General features: G+C 40.0%; 1 protein-coding gene across 4 annotated transcripts in view; it reads left to right on the plus strand.

Moving 5' to 3' along the window:
• RASAL2 (RAS protein activator like 2) overlaps positions 1–22948 on the plus strand; it is a 269432-nt gene that overhangs the window by 18261 nt on the left and 228223 nt on the right. Inside the window, exon 2 of one of the 4 annotated variants that reach the window (XM_073356487.1) lies at positions 8670–8720. The exons of the other annotated variants lie outside the window; for them this stretch is intronic. Coding sequence (XP_073212588.1) covers positions 8670–8720 — 51 coding nt within the window. The remainder of the gene's footprint in view (positions 1–8669; positions 8721–22948) is intronic. 4 annotated transcript variants of the gene reach the window in all.

Here is a 22948-nt window from a genome sequence, read left to right on the forward strand (position 1 = left end):
CTGATTTATCATCTCTCATAAGTGACAAATCACCTAGACTTGTCTGCAGGACAAGTAAAATTTTTAACGACAGCAACAGGATATCTTAAAAATTGTGCTGCTCATGTAAATCCTGTTATCTCTGTAACCCAATGGAAACCTTCTGAGCATTAAAGTGACATCAAGTTGTCTGAAAACATCAAGTAGAAAATCCTGTTACTTTCTCAGTTCATTTTAAAATCCTGTTATCTGTGTCATTTTTAAATCTCAGTATCATTTAATAGAGCAGGAGGAGGAGAAGGGGGGAATATAGGAAGTCCCCATAAAAGGAATTTAAATTCAAATCATCCCTCACAAAATAACCATTTTAAGGGATGCCAGGTCGATTTGTATAAGAAACATGATTCGACTTGTAATAGAATCTTAAAAAAAAAACCCAAACCCCAGCCTTAATAATAAAGTTGGCAACCTACCACACACAGTGCAAAATACAAAGGAAGCTATGCTCAATTCTAAAAAGAAGCCTCAATAGTTTTATTTCGTTTTTAAGCTCTTTGGGGTACGGAGTGTCTACTACGCTGTACAGCTCCTAACACAATGAGGTTCATTTCTTAGTTGGTTCATAGGTGCTACCATCATAAGCATAATGCCCCCTCTTCCCTCATATGCTTCATTTTTTTTAAATTTGAGTTATCAGAAATTAGAGAGACTAAATGATCTAACACAGGGGTGGGCAAACTATGGCCCGGAGGCCGCATCTGGCCCTTCAGACATTTTAATCCGGCCTCGAGCTCCCACTGGGGACCAGGGTCCAGTGCTCCAGTCAGGGAGCGGGGTCAGGGGCTTGCCCCACTCTGCGCGTGCTTTGGCTCCGCGCGACTCCTGGAAGCAGCGGCTTGTCCCCACTCTGGCTCCTACACATAGGGGCAGCCAGGGGGCTCTGCACGCTGCTCCCACCCCAAGCACTGCCTCTGCAGCTCCCATTGGCTGGGAACCACAGCCAATGGGAGCTGCAGGGGTGGCATTTGCAGACAGGGCAGTGTGCAGAGCTGTCTAGCCACGCCTCTGCATAGGAGGCAGAGTGGGGACATGCTGCTGCTTCCAGGAGCTGTTTCAGATAAGTATCACCCAGGGCCTGTACCCCTGACCCCCTCCCGTGCCCCGACTCCCTGCCCCAACCCTGATCCCCCTCCCACACTCCAAATCCCTTAGTCCCAGCCCAGAGAACCCTCCTGCACCCCCAACCCCTCATCCCCAGCCCCATCCAGAGTCCAGATTCGCGTTCCCCCGCACCCCAACCTCCTGTCCCAGCCCGGAGCCTCCTCCCACTCCCATAACTCCTCATTTCTGGCCTCACCCCTAGCTGGAGCCCTCACCCCCTCACACACCCCCAACCCCCAATTTTGTGAGCATTCGTGGCCCACCATACAATTTCCATACCCAGATGTGGCCCTTGGTTCAAAAAGTTTGCCCACCCCGATCTAACCGGTCTCCTCCATCCCCAGTGGCACTGCAGGGCACTTACTGTTCTATCCAGTGTAGTTTTATGTTCCTAGTTAAGATGCTTCCCCTGTTTTCCCTTGGTACATGATCCCACAATTTAACATCTCTGATTTTTTTTGTTAGGGAACGTTTTAGACTTACTTTCTTCATCTCACCTAATTTTGACTTGACTTTGCCATAAATAACTCTCCTCTGCCTCCTTGGTTTTTACGTGGTTTGGATGTTTGGAGAACATCTAGGGTCTTCACATACTGTGCCAAAGCCATCAAAATTTGGAGACTTGCACAGTGGGGTTTTCTCTGTTACGATATTTATTTTTAACCTACTATTGTAATAAGACACTTGTGTTTACTGATTAGTATGAGTGAAAGAGTTTAGAGAAGTTGTCATCCTTGTGCAGTTTACTATCTTTTGTAACAAATTGTTTACTTTGACTGCACTTTTTCTAATCAGTTTGACTGTTGTCTATTTATAATTAGTTTTCCATGTGGATCTTTCACATAGCAATGGGGAGAAAATGAGACACAAAAAGGAAAATGAGAATGTAGTACCACAAAAACTGGTAGGATTTAGGGGAGGTGCAATATGCAAAACTACTTCAGACTTTTAAAAAAGTTGACTAGAATTCAAGTTCACTGTCTACCTTTAAGTAATTCTTTGCAGCTCACTGATTATTTGTGGTGCCATCTTGGAGTTCACTGCAGTTTGTAAACCCAGCACTTTCTGGTAGTGGAGTGCTCAGAAACTAACATAATATTCCATGGTATTCCACAATCCCAGCAGATCTATGCTATGTGATGTGGTGTTTCTTCATGTGCATCCAAAAATTGCATTGATCTCTCTCTCTTGCTATGTCATAGTGAAAACTCATGTTTAAATTGTTGTCCACCTTCACTCTGTCTTTCAGCACTTCTAGTTTCCAGGTTTCTATCCTATCCATTATTATGAAAAGGAATCCTAGTGTGCATCTCACCACTATCCAGTACACTGCCTTCTGGAAAGAAAATAAAATACCATATGAGCCAAAATCTGTTCAATACAGTAGTTAAAAATAGCCCCTGCTTTCTAAGGGTTAAAGCATGTCTACACTGCAACTAGACACCCACGGCTTGTGGGACTCAGGCTAAGGGGCTGTTTAATTGCAGTGTAGACTTTAGAGCTTGGACTGGAGCCCAGGCTCAGGGACCTCCCCCCTCACAGGGTCCTACAGCTCAGGCTCCAGCCCAAGCCTGAACATCTACACTAATTAAACAGCCCCTTAGCCCAAGCTCTGTGAACCTGAGTCAGGTGGCATGGGCCAGCTGCAGGTTTTTAATTGCAGTGTAGACACACCCTAAGAGTCTGCAGTACTGTATTCTTGTCATGTGAATATATGCATGCAATGTGTGCTTTTAGTAACTGTCAAATGAGCTCTGCTTTTTAGGTAGAGAGAAGCTTTGGTGTAGATATTATAGTATTGCTCAGAGATTATAGTAAGTGGTTTTAGAAAATAAAATACATCTAGGCTTGTCCTGAGGATTCCAAATATTTTTAAAGCCCACACTAGATAGCTGTGAAATAAAAAGTAGAACTACCACATTACTACAGTGATAGGATTTTTTTGCTCAGGTAGGTTTCCTAGGGCGGCCCCTGGAGCTGGTCCCTGGGGCGAGCTGCCCGGGGCCACCAGAGCAGCGGCTGGTGTGGCTGGCTGTGGAACTGCTGCAACAGCGGCCAGTATGGCTGTCCCCAGGGCCACCTGAGCAGCCGACCCTGGGGCCAGGTGCTTGGGCGGCCCTGGGATCAGCCGTCATGGAGGTTCCAGAAATCTGTGACTTCTGTGACCTCCGTGACAAGCATGGAGCCCTAATCACAGTCTATAAGTACTTACATGGGGAACAAATATTTGATAATAGTTCTTCAATCTACCAGAAAAAAAATAACAAGATCTAATGGGTGGAAATTGAAGCTAGACAAATTCAGATGGGGAAAAAAGACATTCATTTTTAACCGTGAGGGTAATTAACTATTTGAACAGTTTCCCAAGAGTTGTAGTGGATTCTCCATCAATGGCAATTTTTAAATCCAGATTGGATGTTTTTCAAAAAGAGAGATGCTCTAGCTCAAACAGGAATTAATTCAGAGCCTGTGTTATGCAGGAGGTTAGAGTAGATGATCACAATGTTCCCTTCTGGCCTTGGAATCTATTAATCTACTTTTAAAAACACTAGAGAGTAAGACAAAGATTTGAGCGTCCTCCCCTCTTTTTAGAAGTTGGAGAATGAAGTTTCTTGGTCATTTAATTGATGGTACAGATCAGTGAAAACTGGGAGAAATAGTTGAATCATTAAGTTATAGCAGTTTGGTCCATTAGCTGGGCTGTCATCTTTTTCCACTGGGATATTAGCTATAGTATTTCTGTCTTGTGGAAGATTAAAGATTTAAATGTTTACAACTTTTTCTTTGCTTCCCGGGACCCTGGTGCTAATCTAAAATAGGATACACACAGAGATATACTTTCCAATATAATAAATGAGTTTAGCAAGCAGATCTCAGACCCAACTACCATAACTTACTTTGCTTAGGCTTCTGGTATGGGCTGGTTCATAACTGAAATGTTTTGTTTCTACTCTTGGACTGTGCACCTCCAGCTGTCTGCTCCTGGTCAGTTACAAAGTGTGGAATAATGTGTGGCTTGATAGCCAAAGAGGAACATGCATTGGAAGTGGTGCAAAAACACTAGAGAAAACTGTGTAGAGTAGCTGCTTCAACTTTGTTTAGCTGCAGAAAAATATTCACCTCCAGCATTTTGTTATGCTGGAAGTAGTGAAAATGCTCTTTCTTGCACCTAAACCTGCTTTTTAAGGATCTGTGGAGGATACAGTAGCTACTCATTGCCCTCATCCCCTGTGATATTGTTGCATGTCGTATTGACACTGGAGAAAAGTTGGAGAAGATGTAAAATGTCACTGATTTTTCAGCATTTTTTAATATTATTTTCATGCTTTTGACCATCGTTCCCTGGCAAAATGAGATGGCTCTCTTTGTTCTTTCCCTTTGCTGGAGTTGATCAGCAGTGTTGTCCAAAGAGGAAAAACTGTTCATTGGCTTTTGCTAATAAAAGAAATGACTAGCTTGTGCTGTGTAGTATCTGTGCGCACACAGTGTTTCTGGAATTAACTTCTGTTCTGTCTGTCTGTAGCTTTTTAATAGCACTTCAATTGTTCTTGTAACTGTATTTTTAGTATGCATTAATTGTGAAGGGTTGGAAAGGAATTTCTTAACCCCAGTGTCAATTACAATAACTGGTGTCCTGCATTTACACTCTCTCTCTGATTAGCAAGCCTGCCTGTGAAATTAGGCTTTCTATTTACCCTCTCCACTCCTTTCTCACACCTATCCCCCTCCCCACCCTGCCTAAATAAATAAACCTAGCTAGACATGAAATAACAGCCTACCATTGATCTTTCCCAGGATTCTTTTTGTCAAACAGTGAACTGTTCCAAATCTGGCCTGCCATTAACAGTGGTGCCAGGTTTTCCATGTGGTGATTTTTAATGAGTAAGGAATTATTTTGCCTGCTTTTTGTCTTTCTTCTATGGTGTGAAATTCAAAGCTTCATCACTAGGAGGTAAATAAAAATGTCTTGCAGGCAACCAGTGTGGCATGAAAGATACTAAACACTGCCTCTGATCATAAAGAAGAATCACTGAAAATATTTGTTTTAAATATAATCAGATCATTCGTAATGAAATAAGAACTTATCACCTTGACAGTGTTAACAGTGTTTATCTAGAACCTGTTAAGGAGCATAAGACCTTAAGGATGCTGTGGGGTAAGTTCTATCAAAAATATTTTGGTTAAATGTACAATGGCTGAACTGCTTGACTTCATATGCATGCCGCTGGATTCTGCATGCCCTCACTCTTGCTCTGCTGCACTGACAATCTCCTCCAGGTGCCTGCTGGAAAGTATCATGACAGTAAGAACACTTGTCATTGTTACACACTGACAAGCTGCATTTTAAAGTAGTGTTTTTAAAGCTAGGCAGTTTTCCTTTTTGAGGTGCCTTCACTAACGATACATAGCAGAATGTAGCATACGTAGCCAACAGACTGGGCTTGAGTGCTTTTCTTTGGTGGTGGTCAAGACTTTTAATATTAGCGACTTATCAGGCGTATCAGTATACGCTCAAATCAATCCGTGTATGCTGAACCTGTTCAAATCATATTTCAGACACTTTTTAAACAGCCATTGTGGTCAGAGTCTCTGCAATAAAAGTGTTCTAAACTGTTTCAGGGAACACTGTTCCTAGTCCAGTGTAGACAGGGCTGAAAGACCATGTTAGTGGGGTTGTAGCAAGGCCAGCGACAGAATCCAAAACACAGTTAAGTCCTGTCTTAATCAGGGTGGATAAAAATCAGTGATTTAAAAAAAAAATCCGATTTTTGAGGAAAAAACTATTTAATAGTTTTAATTAAGATACATTCTAGCTCAAAGATATCTCATCATGGAATAGAGATTATAAATTCTAATTCTATGGTATGAGACAATATATTCATGTAATGTTTAAGAAAAGTTTTATAAATGAATTTCAATAGTTAATGGGTTAGGGACACAATCTAATGGGTTCCAGGGGCTTCTGTATAGATCATTTAGGCTAATCTTTCCATCTACCCAGTGGGACAAAGTGCTCAGTCTAGAAGATACGATCAGAGATGCTTAGTTTTGCAGTTCTCAAACTGTGGATTTGTGTCTCCAGAGATAACATGCTTGTTAACAACAAAAATGTTTTAAAATAAATAATAAATAGACGTGAGAAATAAGACCTCAACCCTATTGTCCCTCTGCAAATTTGTGTACACAGAGTCAATCCCTTATCTCTCTCTAACAGTGCAAAATTTCAAAAAAGTTGGATGAATTGAAGATTGTTGGGGGCAGAATAGATCTGGACAAGGAGAAAAAGTCTAGAGATAAATGTGAGAAGGGAGGGACAGGCAGTAGAAGCAAAAGTGAAACTGTTTGAGCAGCATATTCCAGAAGACTTGAGGTCTTTCTGAATGTAGCCTTCATTGATTTGAGATCCACCATACCATTCTCACTAGAAGGGAAAACCTATAATGGCAGCACGCTATAAAAGAGACCCAGTTTGGGAATAAGAACCATTCAAGAAATATATGTTTGCTGATGAGGTTTTAAAGAAAGACAACACCAGTGAACTGGTGGAAGTCACTTAAGCACTTGGATTCAGAGACTGTTGAAGTGATAATCTCACTTTTAACAGCAGTAGCTGCTTCTGCCGGTGTAGAAAGAATATTTTCTTCCTTTGGACTAATTCATTCCAAATTGAGAAATCGTTTTGGACCTGAAAAAGCAGGAAAGCTTGTTTTTCTTTTCCAGATTATGAAGAAACAGGAAAATGAAGGTGAAGACAACTAAGTTAGCTACAGAAGCCAATATTTTAAGTTTCTCATGTCATCTGGCTGACATAGTTGATTTGATTTTTTGGTTTTTTTTTTTTTAAAAATTTCATTAACTATTTTAGTTAAAAACAATTTTAACAAACAAACCTGATTTTTTAAAAAATGTGAATGTTTTATGAATTTTTGAATTTAGTTAGCTTGTTTTGTTAAAATATTATGTTTGCTGTTGAAGAAGAAAATCCAGAACACTTAATGTTGTTGTTTTAGTTAAATAAAACAATTTAAATGTCTGTCTGGTGATGTTCTCCTCCTCCTAATACAGCACTCCAAATATTAATGATAGTTCATCTCCCAATGACTTCATAAATATCTTCTGCAGTTACCTTTGGTAAATGAAAACCAAACAATCATTTATTTTCTGATATAGCTGTAAAACTAATCCTGAAAAGTTTTCAAAATAAATCACTTTAAAAATGTATCGTGTGTACGTTCTAAAAATGAAACCTACATCTGTCTCTTGAGTTGTGAAGAATATGTATTAAGGTTATAACATCCGACAAGAATGCACTTTTATGTAGAAATCCATGACTAAATTGAGTCTTCCTTACTAGAGATTTAAATCAAATCCACCGTGGTCTTCATTGAAACTGTTTCAGTCATGTTGGGAATAAATTATTTAATGTAGACAGGTCTTAAATGCTGTGTACAGCAGTATTCCCAGTGATTAGCGTCCTGAATATTTATTTCTGGATATTCATTTTTGATCTCTTGGTTGTCCCTGTGGTCTTTGCAGCATTTTTTCAATAGTGCTCAGTATTGGTATAGTCTAACTCCAGGCACCCAGCAATTAACATGGCAGGTCAAAAACTATTTCTGGTTTGTCTGCACTGACCTGCAGGACATTCTATGGATGGTACTTCACAGAACAGTTATCTGAAAATCTGTGAGCTGTCATTTAGGATTGACCTTCAAGCCATTCTGGATCACTTACCTTGAATGGTGAATTTGTAGAGCTTACTTCCTCTTCACAGAGAGTACAAATCTGCTAGTTTCCGCATTTCCCAACAAGAGGTTTTCTTAGTGTTAATTCCCTTGTCATAAACACAGTAATGAAAGTCATCCCTGAATCCTTGTCCATCTGCACAGGATTTGCTAGAAAAGCAGTTTAAATGCCAGTCTGTGCTCTCTTCATCTTTGGAAACAGCTATCTCTTGCTCATCTTAAGGGGAGAACTGTCCATTTTTAATACTCGTAAAAGTCAAGAGTGGATGGCACTGGCTAGGAACAGGTCTAGTATAGGCTGACGGCTATGCGGATTTTCATGTATGCTTCCACCCAATGCACCTTGGGCCTGATCAGCAATCTCTTGCTAATTTGTTATTCCCCCTAACCGTTATTTGAACACTAGTCCTTTTGATTACTTTATTGCTGACAAACCCATTTTTCTCCTCTTTAGCTTTGTAGAGCCAATATACTGTAGTTACAGTTTAGTGAGCTAGATTCTATCCCACCTCATGCATGATTAACTAAATTACCAATCAAGTGCCAGTTACAAAATCTCTATTACTTTTGGGGATTTCAGAGGTGATTAAACCAAGATTAATTTTCATATCCCAGTTGACTTAACGAAGTTGGCGGTTATGAAAATTAACCCAGTGTATAACTAGATCAGGAATCAGAAAAAGAATATGCATGGAACCACCTCAGCACCCATTACAGTCACTTTTCGGATCGCAACTACACTTTTAAAAGCAGTTTTACCCCTCCCCCCATTCTCTTTTTCAGCCTGGGTTAAGAAACTGAAGAATCTTAAATGGACAAGGACAGTCACTGATAGTACGTGAGTTTTAGGACTTGTCTTATTAATTCACACCCACTTGTGCATACAGAAGATTAGATTTATTTTTATCAGTGAGTTTTCAAGCTCAGTTCAGGAGTCCTCTATTTTTCTCTAGGTATGCATCACTGTTATTGTCCAGAAAAGAGTATGTATTGATTTATATAGTTTGAGACAATTGTGTGATACTGTTGTAAATCTAAGATTATGGGTATATGACATTGCATTAGAAAGCTGAAATAATTAGCCTGTCTCAATCTCTGTAGATGATTGTATGAAGTTGTACATTTTCCCTTCCCATGACTACCGCATTTGAGTGAGTGGTTAGTTAGGCCAAGTCAAGAAAAGGTTTTCTGGTATAGCTATACTGGCAAACCCTCCTAGTGTAGAAGCAGCTTATTACTGGTAAATGACTGCTTATAAGCAAAACTAGCAAAATAAAGCTATAAGAGCAAAAGCACTTTTTTGGTCATTATAACTGCATCTACACTAGGGCCTTTGCTGCTATAGAAATGTAATTTAAAAACAAAAAGTGCAAAGCGATATTGCTATACCAGCAAAAGTTTCTAGTGTATGCCTAGCCATAAGCACCTTTCAGAACTGCTCCAGGGCATGGATTTTATTATCCATATTACAAACCCAAGACTTGGTCTAGTTTAACATCCCTCCTCGTTCCATCTGTCCTCTTTTTTTAAAAAAAAATAAATTGGAGACAGGAATATCATTTCTCAGGTTCTTATAATAAAAGCTATTGCTAAAGTGCTCATTGCCATTTCCAAGAAAAACATTGGTCTGATGGAGGGTACTGGTAATCAAATAAAGACATAAAGTGGCTAAAAATTCTATGGTTAATTTTACGCAAGAGCAGCAAAACTCAATGGCAGTGGCCATAATTTCATGGAGTTAGCATCACTTCATTCATCTGCTAAAATTTTATCTGGCTAAAATGCTTTTATGCTTTTAACCATAGTGACTAACTTAACTCAAGAATGATCTTAACTTTTTATTCAAGCATATATTTATATACTGTATCCAGTATATACAGTGGATAAAGAGTATATATATATATATATATATACTGGATATGTTTACACACACACACCCATACCCTCGGTATGCTTCTTTCCATTTCCAGTCTGGGTAGAGAAAAGGACACAGTGTGACTTGAATTCTAAAAGCTTTAACCTTAATTTGTTCTAGTCTGGATTGCATCTGGATATGCTGCCTCTCCTATCGAGGTCATCAGTTAAAAACAGACTCAGGATGTTAGTGACCAGAAGTCATTACCATATGAGAACTGTTTTAGCCTATGTAAAATGAGTCTGAACTCAGTTCTGTTCCTGTTGGTCAAAAACAATGCTGCTGTTAGTCTTAGCAAATGCCAGTCATTGAATGGCAGTGAAGAAAGAACTGCGCTGTTATTTTCGGTGTTCTGTTCGGGTCAGGCTTGAGAGACGTAGTGGCAGGGCAGCATGTGGAAAGCTTGCACTTGCTACTGCCTGTGCTGTCCCTACCCCTTAGAGGAGGGAGTCAGTCTTCAGGGACTGCCCGTTTGACTTCTTTCATGAGTGGTACATTTGCTTGCAGCCTTTTGATGTTCTGTGATGCTAGTTATTGATCTTTTTGGACTCCTTGTTGGAACCGAGTGGTGGTGTTTTGTTTGCCATTCTATGGCTAAGAGGATAACTTTTTTTCCTCCTCTTCTCATTTTCATATGTGTCTGAGTTTGTGGCTTGCCTCTGGACTTGCCCGTTTGAAATCTGAAAAGGTTAAACAGGATATGGGATAATTAAAACTGACTTCACCTTGCAAACAAATCAATGGCAATCATAGTGCCCTTCCCAGAACTGGGTGTGGTGGTTGGACTGAAACGTGTCAGAAGTAGAGTCCTACTGTTTACTGGCAGACAAAAAGATAATTTCTGAAGACTCCCTGTTTGTACTGGGATATTTATGCTCTTATTGCACAGTTTCCATCTCGTTGGTTTCTGGATTATCTAAATGAGGTAATCTTACAAGGATCCTTTAGGCTCATTTTCATATAATTTGAAACTTGTTATCAAGCTTCTGCTTCTGACTCAAATGGAAAATTTCAGTGTTTGTGATGACTTTACTTGGAAATACTTCTTTCCATTTTGTTCCATCCCCTGCCTCTTGTTCAACTCGGAATGAATAAAGTTTTGTAATTTTTAATGTTTAAATTGAGTTGGAAATCTGAAGCAGTCGGAGGAAAAGGAATGGGCGGGAGCTCACAGTAGCAGGAGACTATTTTTGAAGAGGGAATATTATTAAAACAGATATTCCTTAGCCAATCACCCAAGTATCTTATTAATATTTGGCTTATAATCACATATGTTCTTATTACCATTTCCCTCCGCCTCTCTTCCCACTCCTTTTCATTGTTTTTACTAGGGTTGCCACCTTTCTAATGGCTGAAAACTGAACCCGCTTGTCCTGCCCGGCCTCTTCCCCTGAGACCCTGCCCCCACTCACTCCTCACCCTACCTCCCTCCGCCTGCTGCCTGCAGAGCCCAACTTGGAAGAGCTGATGCGGAGCCTGCCCGATCGGGGCACAGCGGGGGGTTGGTTCCCAGAGCAAGGGGCTGAGGCCAGGAGGGGTTTGAAGTCTTTACGTGAAGACTGGATGCCTTTCTAAAGGATATGCTATAGTTCAAACAGAAGCTATAGGCTTGATATGGGAATTAATTGATGAGGTTCTCTGGCCTGTGTTATACAGGAGATTAGACTAGATAATCATAGTAGTTCCTTCTGACCTTAAAACCTATGAATCTAAGAATATGGAGTGGGAGGTGGAACCTGATTGGGGCCCTGGGCATTACTGTGATAAAAGTAAGAAGGAAAGAAAAGCATGAGTGAAAATAGAACTTATGATCATGGCTTCTCTTTACAATAAATGTTATAAATAATGAAATTCACCGCACCTATACTTGGAGCGCTCTGCCAACAAAAGAAAATTACAGAATGCTAGACTTTATACAAAATAGTTAGACATTGAGCACACTTGAAAAGAAGGGGCAGTTTTAAATCTTTTTTCCCTAGAATTTGAAGGAATGGACTGTTGTGAGGAGTCTAGGTCTGTCTTTGGAGAGCACCTTTTCCACATTTGATTATAGTGCATGAGCCAGGACATAAATTGGAGACTGCATAATGTCCTCAATCTGCAGCAGATCACCCACTGATGGCAGTGGCAGCTTTGCACAAAGATCAACAGCAGAATATTACCTTATTTGTTACTCATTTTTTTTTTTTAGCTGATCTTATTTGTCTCGTTCAGCATTACTCACTGGGAAAATATGCTCACCATTAGGACCACTACTACTTCTACCCTTTTGTTTGTTTTGGTCTCTGTGTGTGCCCCTCTGTTTTCCCTCTAAATTTCCTTTCTTGCAGTAAATCTCAGTTTACCTGTGGGCTTTACTTTCTACGAATCCTATCTGATAAAATGATCTGTGATTAAACAGCTGATATGTAAAATATCATAATTAGCCTTCACTTAGCCTAGTGAAATTAATGAGTACGGGGAGCTAACACCTCCCAAAGCCATTGTCTCAGGTTGTCTGCAGACTCAGGAACACAAGGCTGCATTGTTTTATACTTGTTTTGCATTTGGAACTTTTTGCAACCATGAAGGCGAGAAATTTACTTTTTTTTCAGAACGAAAGATTGGATTCTGTAGAATAGAAATATGGTGGTGCAAGATGCAGTACTCAAGAAGGATGAGTGTTTGACATCTCTGGCCTATTGTGATGTCCAAGGGTAGCAAGTTCCACAATCTATAGGCCAGGCTTTTGTGCAGTTGTGGAACTCCTAAATAGTGGATGAATTGAGTGCTGCTGGAGAAACACTGAGGCTCATGATCATTTGCTGCTAGCATTGTATATTCTTGTTTCAAACAAAAGTGCAAATCGTGTGGACAGGTTTTTTGTTTTTTTGCACTCTGGTTTAAATCCTCTGAAAATATCAATAAGCAAAGGTGGCAAACTATTCTTCTCTATTAGCTCCTGTCCTTAAACAAACCACATATGACAAGGCTTTCCATGTGGGTATTTTTGGTTTGGCTATTGTTTGCCTAGTCTCCACTTCTCGGTTTCCAGTAAGAACTCCTTCATTTTCCTCCCAGCTGCTGCAGCTTTTTCAGTCCCCTTAAAAGAAGAGAAACAAAGTTGGTTGCTTTCCTTGGAAATGTTACGTGAAATCTCCACACAGTCATACTACTGGGTATGCAAATGGTGTCCTCATTTCTGCTGTTACTGACCTTATTTCCATTATACTTCTAAGAAAACATAATATTTTTTAAAGTGTGTGCTTCCTTTAGTTTGTGTTTTGAGTTTTCATGTAATGTGGATAGCTCCTTTTGCATGTTTTTGTTTGGGTGTGAGGACCACTTTTTGGTGAAATGGTAGAAATACGGAGCAGTCCTGAAGTCACAATATATAAGTAGTACTGATGTTCACAAAGGCTCTGTCTGTATGTATTATTACACAGCAGAACCATTAAATAGTGGTGTCTAGGTACATGCTTGCAGTATGTGCATGCAAAGTATATTCCTGTGAGCCGTATAATCCTTAAAAGCAGGAGGTGCATAAAATCAGAAGCAATACAATCTCAAGTTAAAGGAAAGTTGTGTAGCACGGTAAGTGTCATAGTAAATTCTGACTGACTTAAAAGTCTAAATTTCACTTACACCATCACTTAGGGAAGAATTACAAAATGCGAGAGGAAGTAGATTCATTTAAGAAAAATTCCATTAGCTTGTCAGGAAGACTTGTGTGTTCCCAGTTGCCTCTTTAAAGGGTGATTTTCATGCTGGGACAAAGTTCAGTCAGAAGGGTGTGTGTGGGTAGAACTCTTTTACAAAATACAATGTACTTTCAGTAATGCTCCATTTCCCTTGCTGGTATGGCTAATTGCTGAAGAAGTCTTTATCTGAATGTTTCAGTGAGATTTCTCCTTCACTGCAAGAGAAGAGAATCTGGGCTCTGAAATCACAATAATTTTCATAATAAAAAAATTCATTTCAGATGAATGTCAGAATTTCAGCATTATGATTTTATTTCATCAGTGAAAATAGGAGAATCCTTGTTTTTTATTTTGTTAAACTCAGATGCCTTTAGTTAACTACAGCAGTAATAATGGAAATTCCTAGACTTGGGAGTTAAGTGATATATTTGAAAACTTACCCTATGTGAACTTCTTCATAATTAAATGAAATATAGTCACTTTTTTAAATGGAAGTGTGACTTATCCTTCCATAAATAGATGATGCCTCATTAGTGATTAGCACATGGCTAGTCTTTCCTTTTGCCCACCACCACAGTTCTCCACTAGCATAAACATTTCCCTTCAAAATGCCATTGAGCTACAGCGCATGAGGCTTTATGTAGACTCAATGTTAATAGATCCATAATTACATGAATGAACTGATCCCTGGCAAAGTGTACTCCTGCAGCTCACTGAGTCTTATTACTTTGCATTTGCTGCTCTTAGCTAAGTCTGTGCAAGCATAGGATAACCTTTTGTACTCAGCAAGTCACAGAATCTCACTTTGAAAACGAGAGAAAAGAACCATTTTTAAATTTCTAATGGACATTTTAACAAGTTGTAGCAAACTCCACGACATTGTCCTGTCTCATTCGGTCATTGGTTGATTGGACTGAAAAAATTATGCGTCTGTCTTTAAATGGCAATGACTTACTGGCTGGGTATGAGTGTGTGTTGCTGTCTTTAGCATCTGGGATAATGAGTTAACTCATGGCTGTGTCATGAATGGACTTCTTAAAATTCTTCAGTAAAGAATTGTATTTAAGGCAAACTTTTGCTTTGCTTTACCCTTCCCCTCCTCCCTCCCCCCCGCCATTTGACTGCTTGGGCCTCTATATCCTCTTGGCAATGATAGAAAACTTGAGAAAAATCTTTTCTCTTGTGGAATTAATTCTGTATAACTACCTTTTCATAGCATGTATGGGACATTCGTGAAGAGTTGAGATAAGTAACTAACACTTCTGTATTTATGCCAGCAGCAACTGTGCAAGCCAACTTTATTTTACAGGCTAAAGTCTGTTGATGTCTTCTAGCTATATCCCTCAGCTGTTACTAACTGTATCCCCCGGGAATGCATCGCCTTTCAGTTTCTCATTGACTCTTACAGCCATGGCCATTTATAAGTAGGGAATCAAGTTGCATATGAAATTAGTAGTTCAGCATTCCCTTTTATTTTTAATTTAAATTTAATATAGTTTTAATAAACACTATTTGTAGACCTTGAAACATTTATCTGACATTCACTAGCCTGAGGACTTAAGCCCAGTAGCTGGGGTGAAAAATACCTGACCCACCACTTCCGGGCAGTTTTAAACGAATTAAATAGTAGTGCACTTTGACTGACAATATGTGGCAATTATCTTAAAATTAAAAATGTGGCTCACTACATCTCTAATTTTGGTTATAACTTCTATTCCTATCTAGTTTTACTCCTCTTCTCCCTCCCCCGCCCCCGCTGCCCTTCCAACAGTAGGTCATGGTGTATCTCCTCCTGACTTGTTTTCACTCTGCTTCCTTTATTTTGCCTCTACTTGCACTCCCTTATATTTTCCTCTTTCTGTTTGGGGGTCTCTGCCATTTTTCCCACTTCCTTCAAAATCAGTCTCCAACTGACCATGGCTTTTTGGTCTTTTGATTAATAAGGTCCTCATTTAGACTGAAAGATCTTCAGGTCAGGGGCCAGGCTTCTGTGAAGCCCCAAGCAAGCTTCTGGAGTCTATAAAATAATAATCTACGATCCCAACCACTCTCCTGCACCTTGATCTCCTACCCCTACTACAGAAAGCTTGCAAAAATATTCAAAAGACTGAATAGCCAGAGAACTAAACTAAAATGAGGGACCCTGCTGCCTTGGGTCGCTGCCTTGGGTCACTGCCTAAGTGTGAAGTCAAGCCTCTTCCCTTGCCCAATTGCTGGAAAAAGGCACCGTTGAAATATGTTCACTTTTCTGTTGGGTAGGGAGTGTCTTCTGGGCATCGGTGTACAATAGTGGCATCTACACTCTTTCTCCACTCTGCCCCAATTTCCTTAATACTGCCAGTTAACATAACACTTGCTCTGAGAGGGCTATTGAAGTGAGGGTTACAAATTAGCATTTGAAAATCTCCTTGGCTTTACTCCAGCCTTGTTCTGTAGATAACTGGGATAAAGAACTTCCCATCGTCATGAAAATGGAATCTGAGAAATCCTCAAAGCTCAAGGGGAAGATTATTCCTTCAAAAAACAACTTGACTGAAATATTGTTACTTTTCTGGGAGACATTGTAGATATCCATTGGTAGGTTAGTTTCTTCTTTTACATCACCTCACTTCTTACCTCACCTCACGTCTGTTGCTCTACTTACCCGTATTTTCTTTCTTTTTCTGATACTTTTACTTAACTTCCAATTAACCCACTTAAGTAATGCACTTGAATCCCAATAATAAATCAACAAGCTAGTAGTGTGGTATATAATCACCTTGTTTATTGTAGTAAAGTTAATTTTTACTGATGTACATAACATTCCTTATTCTTCTAGTAAGCTAAGTGGGCATCTTTGTTTATAATTAACTTTTTTACTTCACTTGTTTTTGCTGTCGTTTCTAAAAGTAAACTTTTAGACCCATAGACTTTAAGGTCAGAAGGGACTGCCATGATCATCTAGTCTGACCTCCAGTACATTGCAGGCCATAGAACCTCACCCACCCACTCCTTTTGAGAAGAAAGAAGGAGGTTAGGGTTGGTATCCTTCTTGGCAGCTGGGGGGGGGTGGTTGTACCCCAAACAAGGGCCTGTGGATTATTGCAAAAACATAAAACAATGGGAAATTAGTGAATTGTCTCTTTATTAAAAAATTGGAGGTTGGTGGCGAAACTTTTAAAAATGCAATATATTGTGGGTTGTTCTCGCTTGCTTACTGTTAGTAAAATCAGGTAGGTGGCTGTAGTGTTGCATCCTCTGTTACAATGGGATGGATTAGTATTCATGCAAAGATCGGCTCAACAAAGCAACTAAGGTAGAACTGCGCAAAGCAACTGAAAACATAAAATAAAGGCTTCTGGATTTCATTTTAAATTATCAAGACGTGTCCCCGTTTAATTACCATGATTTCAGCTTTTTATATGAAAATGGTTTCTTTCACACAAATGGTCCAACTTACTTTTAAAGAGAAAAGGTAACTTTAAAAATGTGTTTTTTAAAAAATGTGAGTTTACCTGTGCAAAAAAATTGTGTGAAAATGGGAATGTCACTTTTTGCACATCTCTGAGCTAGGGATCTCTTTCTTGATACCTCAGGCATTAAAATTGGAGACCCAAGGTGTGAATCTGGATACTAAGTTCTATTACTCTGGTCAGCAGTACTGAACACTGAAGATACCTGAGTTCATTGGTAAAGGGAGGGCTTTGTGAGTGTACACTACTTCTGCCAGTTACAGGAGAGTCCAAGTAATACAACTTTTTGTACAGCAGCAGCTGTTTAGTAGATTAATGCCCAATAACACTGTATGCCTGTCTTCTGTTGTGATTGCTGTGGAGGAGGAGAATTGGGAAAGAGGAAGTAATTCCATGAATGAGTAGGCAGAGAGAGAAACCCAAATTCTTGCTGGCTTAAGTAGTATAAATGGAAAGTCCCGTTTTGTAGAAAGGGGAAGTAAAGAACCCAACTTGGTGATGAAGGAAACCTAAATACATGGACTCCAGATGTATTTAGCTTATTAAAGATGAGCTGGAGGGGTGGGGTTTGAAGAGATACTGTCCCTGTAAAAAATGTATTGATATATTCAGGTTTGAAAGGTTGCAAACAAAATTCGCATTTTAAAAAAATGTAGTAAGTTCAGGTCCTGTCTAGGCTGGAAAACTGATAGACCAATCTAGTGAAATATTACAGGAGCCATGACTGTGAAAGTTGAGCAATTGAGAGGGGAAGGAATTTTTAGTCTGCTTAAAACTTTTTAAAAAAATACTTGATTTCAGTGCTAACACTTTTGATAAAGGAACTGTTTGTTAAAGGCCATGTCTACACTAGAGAGCTTACAGCAGCACAGCTGTATCGATGCAGCTGCATTGCTATAAGGTCTCCTATGTAGCCACTCTGTGCTGTCGTCCCGCCCCCCACCCCCACCCCCCTGGCTATATAAGTTATACCAACAAAAGTGCCACTGTAGACATAGCCAAAGATTCAACATTCTTGCCCTTCAGTTAAGGTGCTGAAGCCTGTAATAAATATATCTGAGACTTTCCAGTGGTCCTCCAGCTAAGCAAAGGAAGACCAGACTTGACATTCCGGATATTGCTATGGGGTGGGGTAGGAGAAGGAGTGTGATGAGGAGAAGAGAAGAAAAATGAGGAAGAAAAATGTCTTCAGTGTAGCATAAGAAAGCAAAAAAGGGGCACAAACCCAATTTAAAAAAAAATCCTTTGCAGGTCACCTTTAAATTGCAGCTACTTTAATGTTGTTTTTGTATAGTCCCATCTAGCTCCTGAGTCTAGCATCTAAAGTAGTAGAATTTATTATTTTGCCATCACAGAAATTAAGAAGCAATTACATTTTGGTGTTAGCATGCTATGGAGCAATAATTGTGTAATTTATGATTGGTTTTGTTTTGATTTATTGGCATAAGTCACACATTCTTAAGCTTGAGACCCTTTTACCTAAAAGAAAGAGGAACAGAACCTCTTAAAATAAATTTGCCCAAAGGACTGCTCTGACTACACAATCTGTCTCTTACTACAGTACAAACAAATTTGTTTATCTTGCCTTCCAGCAGAGCCAATGTAGAAGAAGGAAGAGGCGATTGAGAATGGTGCTTAAATTTAGTGTGTCTGGCAGGTTCTGCAGATGTGCTCACCACTTCTTGAGCTCTAAAGCTGATTTTCAGGGTCACAGAAGTACAATGCTTTTTTTTTACACCCAAAAAGCTTTCTCTTGCACAGATGGAGAGTCTCTAGGTTGCAAATCTTTCATATTTGGACTGGACAAAAGGCTATAAAATAGTTATCCATCATAAAGATGAGAGATTCTGTAAACTCAGCATCATTCTTTTACCCCCTTTTCTTCTTTCTTCTGTTTTTATTCTGTTTTGCTAATTAATCTCTTTGTGGTAGAAGCCTCTTATCCAACTCTTTCATGCCTTCTCTTTTGGGCCATCTTAGAACAAAATTAGTCACCCTAAGAGGATGGGGAGTTTTTCTTCATTCTATAAATCTGGGCCTTTCCCAAGCTCTCTCTCCCCAATCTCCCTCCTACCCCGGCCCCTTCCCTGCACTTAAACTTGTACAACAGATTTGATAAAAATGTGCAGTCCTTTAATTATCCATGTTATCAGAAAGTAATTAAGCCTGAATAATGAACCAGAGTCTGTAGTTTTCAACCAGTCTCGAATAAGTTTCTTGTTTGCCTGGATTTTGGATTATTCACAGTTAATGGAGGCAATGAGAACATCAAAAACTCCCTGCAGCCTGCCTTTGGAATGTGCCAGCCTGGCACACGTTGCCGAGTACCAGCCACAAATTCTCTTCCCTCTGCTGATGATAGCTTAATTTCTTTTCAAAGGCACTTCCTGAGTTTCAGATTTCCCATATTCTTCGTTTAGCCTCTTGTCATTTGTCTGGCTCAGGTAGCAACCTGAATAAAAGCAATCCTCAGGGTATCTTTCCTTGCAAACTTGTGCAGCAAACAGTCTTGCTCTAGACTGGGGGGCTCTCAGGCTCTTCCATATCAAAACTCTTTTGTAAACTGTCCATAAACTCATGTGACCTCCCTAGTAATTTCTTAGCTATATCACATTTTAAAATACTGGACCAAATAGAGGAAAATGAGCTCAGCCAGCTAAGTGCATTGTGCTAGTTGGGAATTTCACTCCTTAGTGGAGCCTCTGTATTTTAGAGGATTTTCTCTGCCCCTTTGCTTTGGATGGCTATTCAGCATTATTTTGCAAGTCGCTCTTATGATGTCACTGGTGCTTTCGGATATTTCAGAGGTGATGTATTATTGATTGATCTTCCTGAAACTTTCAATGAAAAATAAATAAATTTTGGGGGAAGATCATAGACTCATAGAGCTGGAAGCACCTCGAGAGGTCATCTAGTCCAGTCCCCTGCACTCATGGCAGGACTAAGTATTATCTAGACCATGCCTGACAGGTGTTTGTCTAACCTGCTCCTAAAAATCTCCAATGATGGAGATTCCACAACCTCCATAGGCAATTTATTCCAGTGCTTAACCACCCTGACAGGAAGTTTTTCCTAATGTCCAACCTAAACCTACCTTGCTGCAAGTCCATTGCTTCTTGTCCTGTCCTCAGAGGTTAAGAAGAACAACTCTTCTCCCTCCTCCTTGTAACAACCATTTTTATACTTGAAAACTGTTATCATGTCCCCTCCTCTGTCTTCTCTTTTCCAGACTGAATAAATGGGTTTGTTTAATCTTCCCTTATAGGTCATGTTTTCTCAGCCTTTAATCATTTTTGTTGCTCTTCTCTGGACTTTCTCCAATTTGTCCACATCCTTCCTGAAATGTGGCGCCCAGAGCTGGACACAATATTCCAGTTGAGGCCTAATCAGAGTGGAGTAGACCAGAAGAATTAATTCTTGTCTTGCTTACAACACTCCTACTAATACATCCCAAAGTGATGATTGCTTTTTTTGCAACAGCGTTACACTGTTGACTCCTATTTAGCTCGTGGTCCACTATGACCCCCAGATCCCTTTCTGCGGTACGTTTTCCTACACAGTCATTTCCCATTTTGTATGTGTGTAACTGATTGCTCCTTTCTAAATGGAGTACTTTGCATTTGTCCTTATTGAATTTCATCCTATTTACTTCAGACCATTTTTCCAGTTTGTCCAGATCATTTTGAATTTTAATCCTATTCTCCAAAGCACTTGCAACCCCTCCCAGCTTGGTATCATCTGCAAATTTTAGAAGTGTACTCTGTATGCCGTTATCTAAATCACTGATGAAGATATTGAACAGAACCGAACCCAGAACTGATCCCTGCAGGACCCCACTTGTTGTTCCTTTCCAGCATGACTGTAAACCACTGATAACTACCCTCTGGGAATGGTTTTCCAACCAGTTTTGCACCCACCTTATAGTAGCTCTATCTAGGCTGCATTTCCCTAGTTTAGTTATGAGGAGGTCATGTGAGACAGTATCAAAAGCTTTACTAAACTCAAGATATACCATGTCTACCGCTTCCCCCCATCCACAAGGTTTGTTACCCTGTCAAAGAAAGCTATCAGGTTGGTTTCACATGATTTGTTTTTGACAAATCCATGCTGACTGTTACTTATCCCCTTACTATCTTCTAGATGCACACAGTGGTAAAACAAAGGTGTTTTTTAGCAGCAGTGGAGTAGCGGGGTTCATGGTCATGAATCCTTTCATTTTTAGGAGTGGTAAGAACTTGGCCATCTAATTCAGTTGAGCCCTTGCGGCAGTAACATGTGACCACATTTTCAGTTTAGTTGAGCTGTTAGCTTGACAAGCCCAGGTTTACAACGCAGTGTGGATGCTCAAGCATGAGCTTGGACACACCGGATATGTCAACACTGCATTGTGAATCTGGGTCGGTGGGACCTGTGCTTGAGCATCGATGCTGCATTTTAAACCTGGATTTACAGTTGCTGGACCTGGATCTCTCAGCCATGCTATCACATCTATACTGCCCTACATATGACATGGGTCTGCGACTTGAGCTGTGTTCACACTGCAAATTGACAAGTTTTTGGATACGCGTCTCAGCAGGTCTCTTCCCTTATTCTCCACCACACCCCACCTCTAACTGGATCAGGAGGGACTTGCCTGTGGAGCCAGGGCTGGGAGTTGTAGCCTCCTGACGTCAGTAGGAGGCGGCCCCAGCTGAGTAGGGGCTGGTGCGGGTGATGACCCGGGGCCTCCTCGCCTGCATTAGCCTGATATTGTCAGGTCCTCTTTTTGATAGGACTTCCCGGTTGAAAACTTGACACCTGGCAACTCTAGTTCCTACTTCCATTCTTGTAGTAAATACTCTAAAATGCATTGCCATTAAACTAGTGTGACAGTAACTTTAATGGCATCTTCTGCAGTTACAGATAATTGGCGTATCTTGCAAGTTTTGTTAAAACCAGAGACCAAACACTGAGCTTCAATTAGGTTTCAGAAAGTGGAAAAAGAGATGTGACCACAGTCCCCTAAATATAGGGCATCTTTGGAAATCAGTGTATGGGAATGTGCTACTAATCTGTGCGCTCTCACTTGGCAGTCTTATTACTGATGATGATGATACAAAATGATTAGATGTTTTAAAGGTGATTTTTAATGTTTCATTTGTGCCTTTTAAGACTGTTTGGTGAACATCATCAGTGGGAAATTTTAGAGTAAGTGAACATACTCTTGTGTGTGTGCATAACATGTTTTGTATAATTGGACAAACCTTTCTGCTTTATACCCCGATACCATAAGAAATTTACTGAAGTCAGTGAGGAAATGCTCAAAGTATTAATGCGTCATTCAATTCCTATGGTTGTGTTTACTTGTGGATCAGATTTTGTCTCTCTCAAAAGGCTTTTTTCCCTTGGTTTCGAAAGCAGCCCCCTACAGCCCTTTGCATTGTGGGATGCGACTCCTGCTGGCTCTTTGTCACTTTCCCAGCCTTGATATTTCTCTTTCAAGCTTAGCTGGATGTATTGAACTCTTTCTCTGTCCCTCTGTTTAAGTTAGACAAAATGGACTTAAGAAGCTGTCTTTTCCACTGTAGACCATCTTTCCACAGGCTGGGCATGCTCTGCTGTTTCCTGTTGTGCTAATTAAACCTCCTTGCTGAACAATGCACAGCACAGTCAGATTGCCTCATGGCTGAACCCATAACAGAGACTAGTTGTTTACTAGAGAACCACAGCAGGGACACAGATATCCCCTGCTCTTTACACTTCCCTCCATCCCCTTCTTCTGATCGCTCATGCCAGAGACCTGATGGAACAATCTTTGAAATTTCCACTCTTTAAAATGTTGTTTCCTGGTCAGTTGGGTGATAAATAGTTATTTAATTGGAATGGCTGTTGCAAAGAATTGTATCTAAATGACCTCTTTTTCACAGCTGGAGGACTGAAATAACTGCCTGGTGAAATGTACTGGAAAAAACACCTGATGTTTTTAAAGAGTTATAAATGAAAATTAAAAATGTTCCGTTGTCTTCTGACCCCATT

The sequence above is a fragment of the Lepidochelys kempii genome, chromosome 8 (genome assembly GCF_965140265.1).
Source record: "Lepidochelys kempii isolate rLepKem1 chromosome 8, rLepKem1.hap2, whole genome shotgun sequence".
Lineage (NCBI taxonomy): Eukaryota > Metazoa > Chordata > Testudines > Cheloniidae > Lepidochelys > Lepidochelys kempii.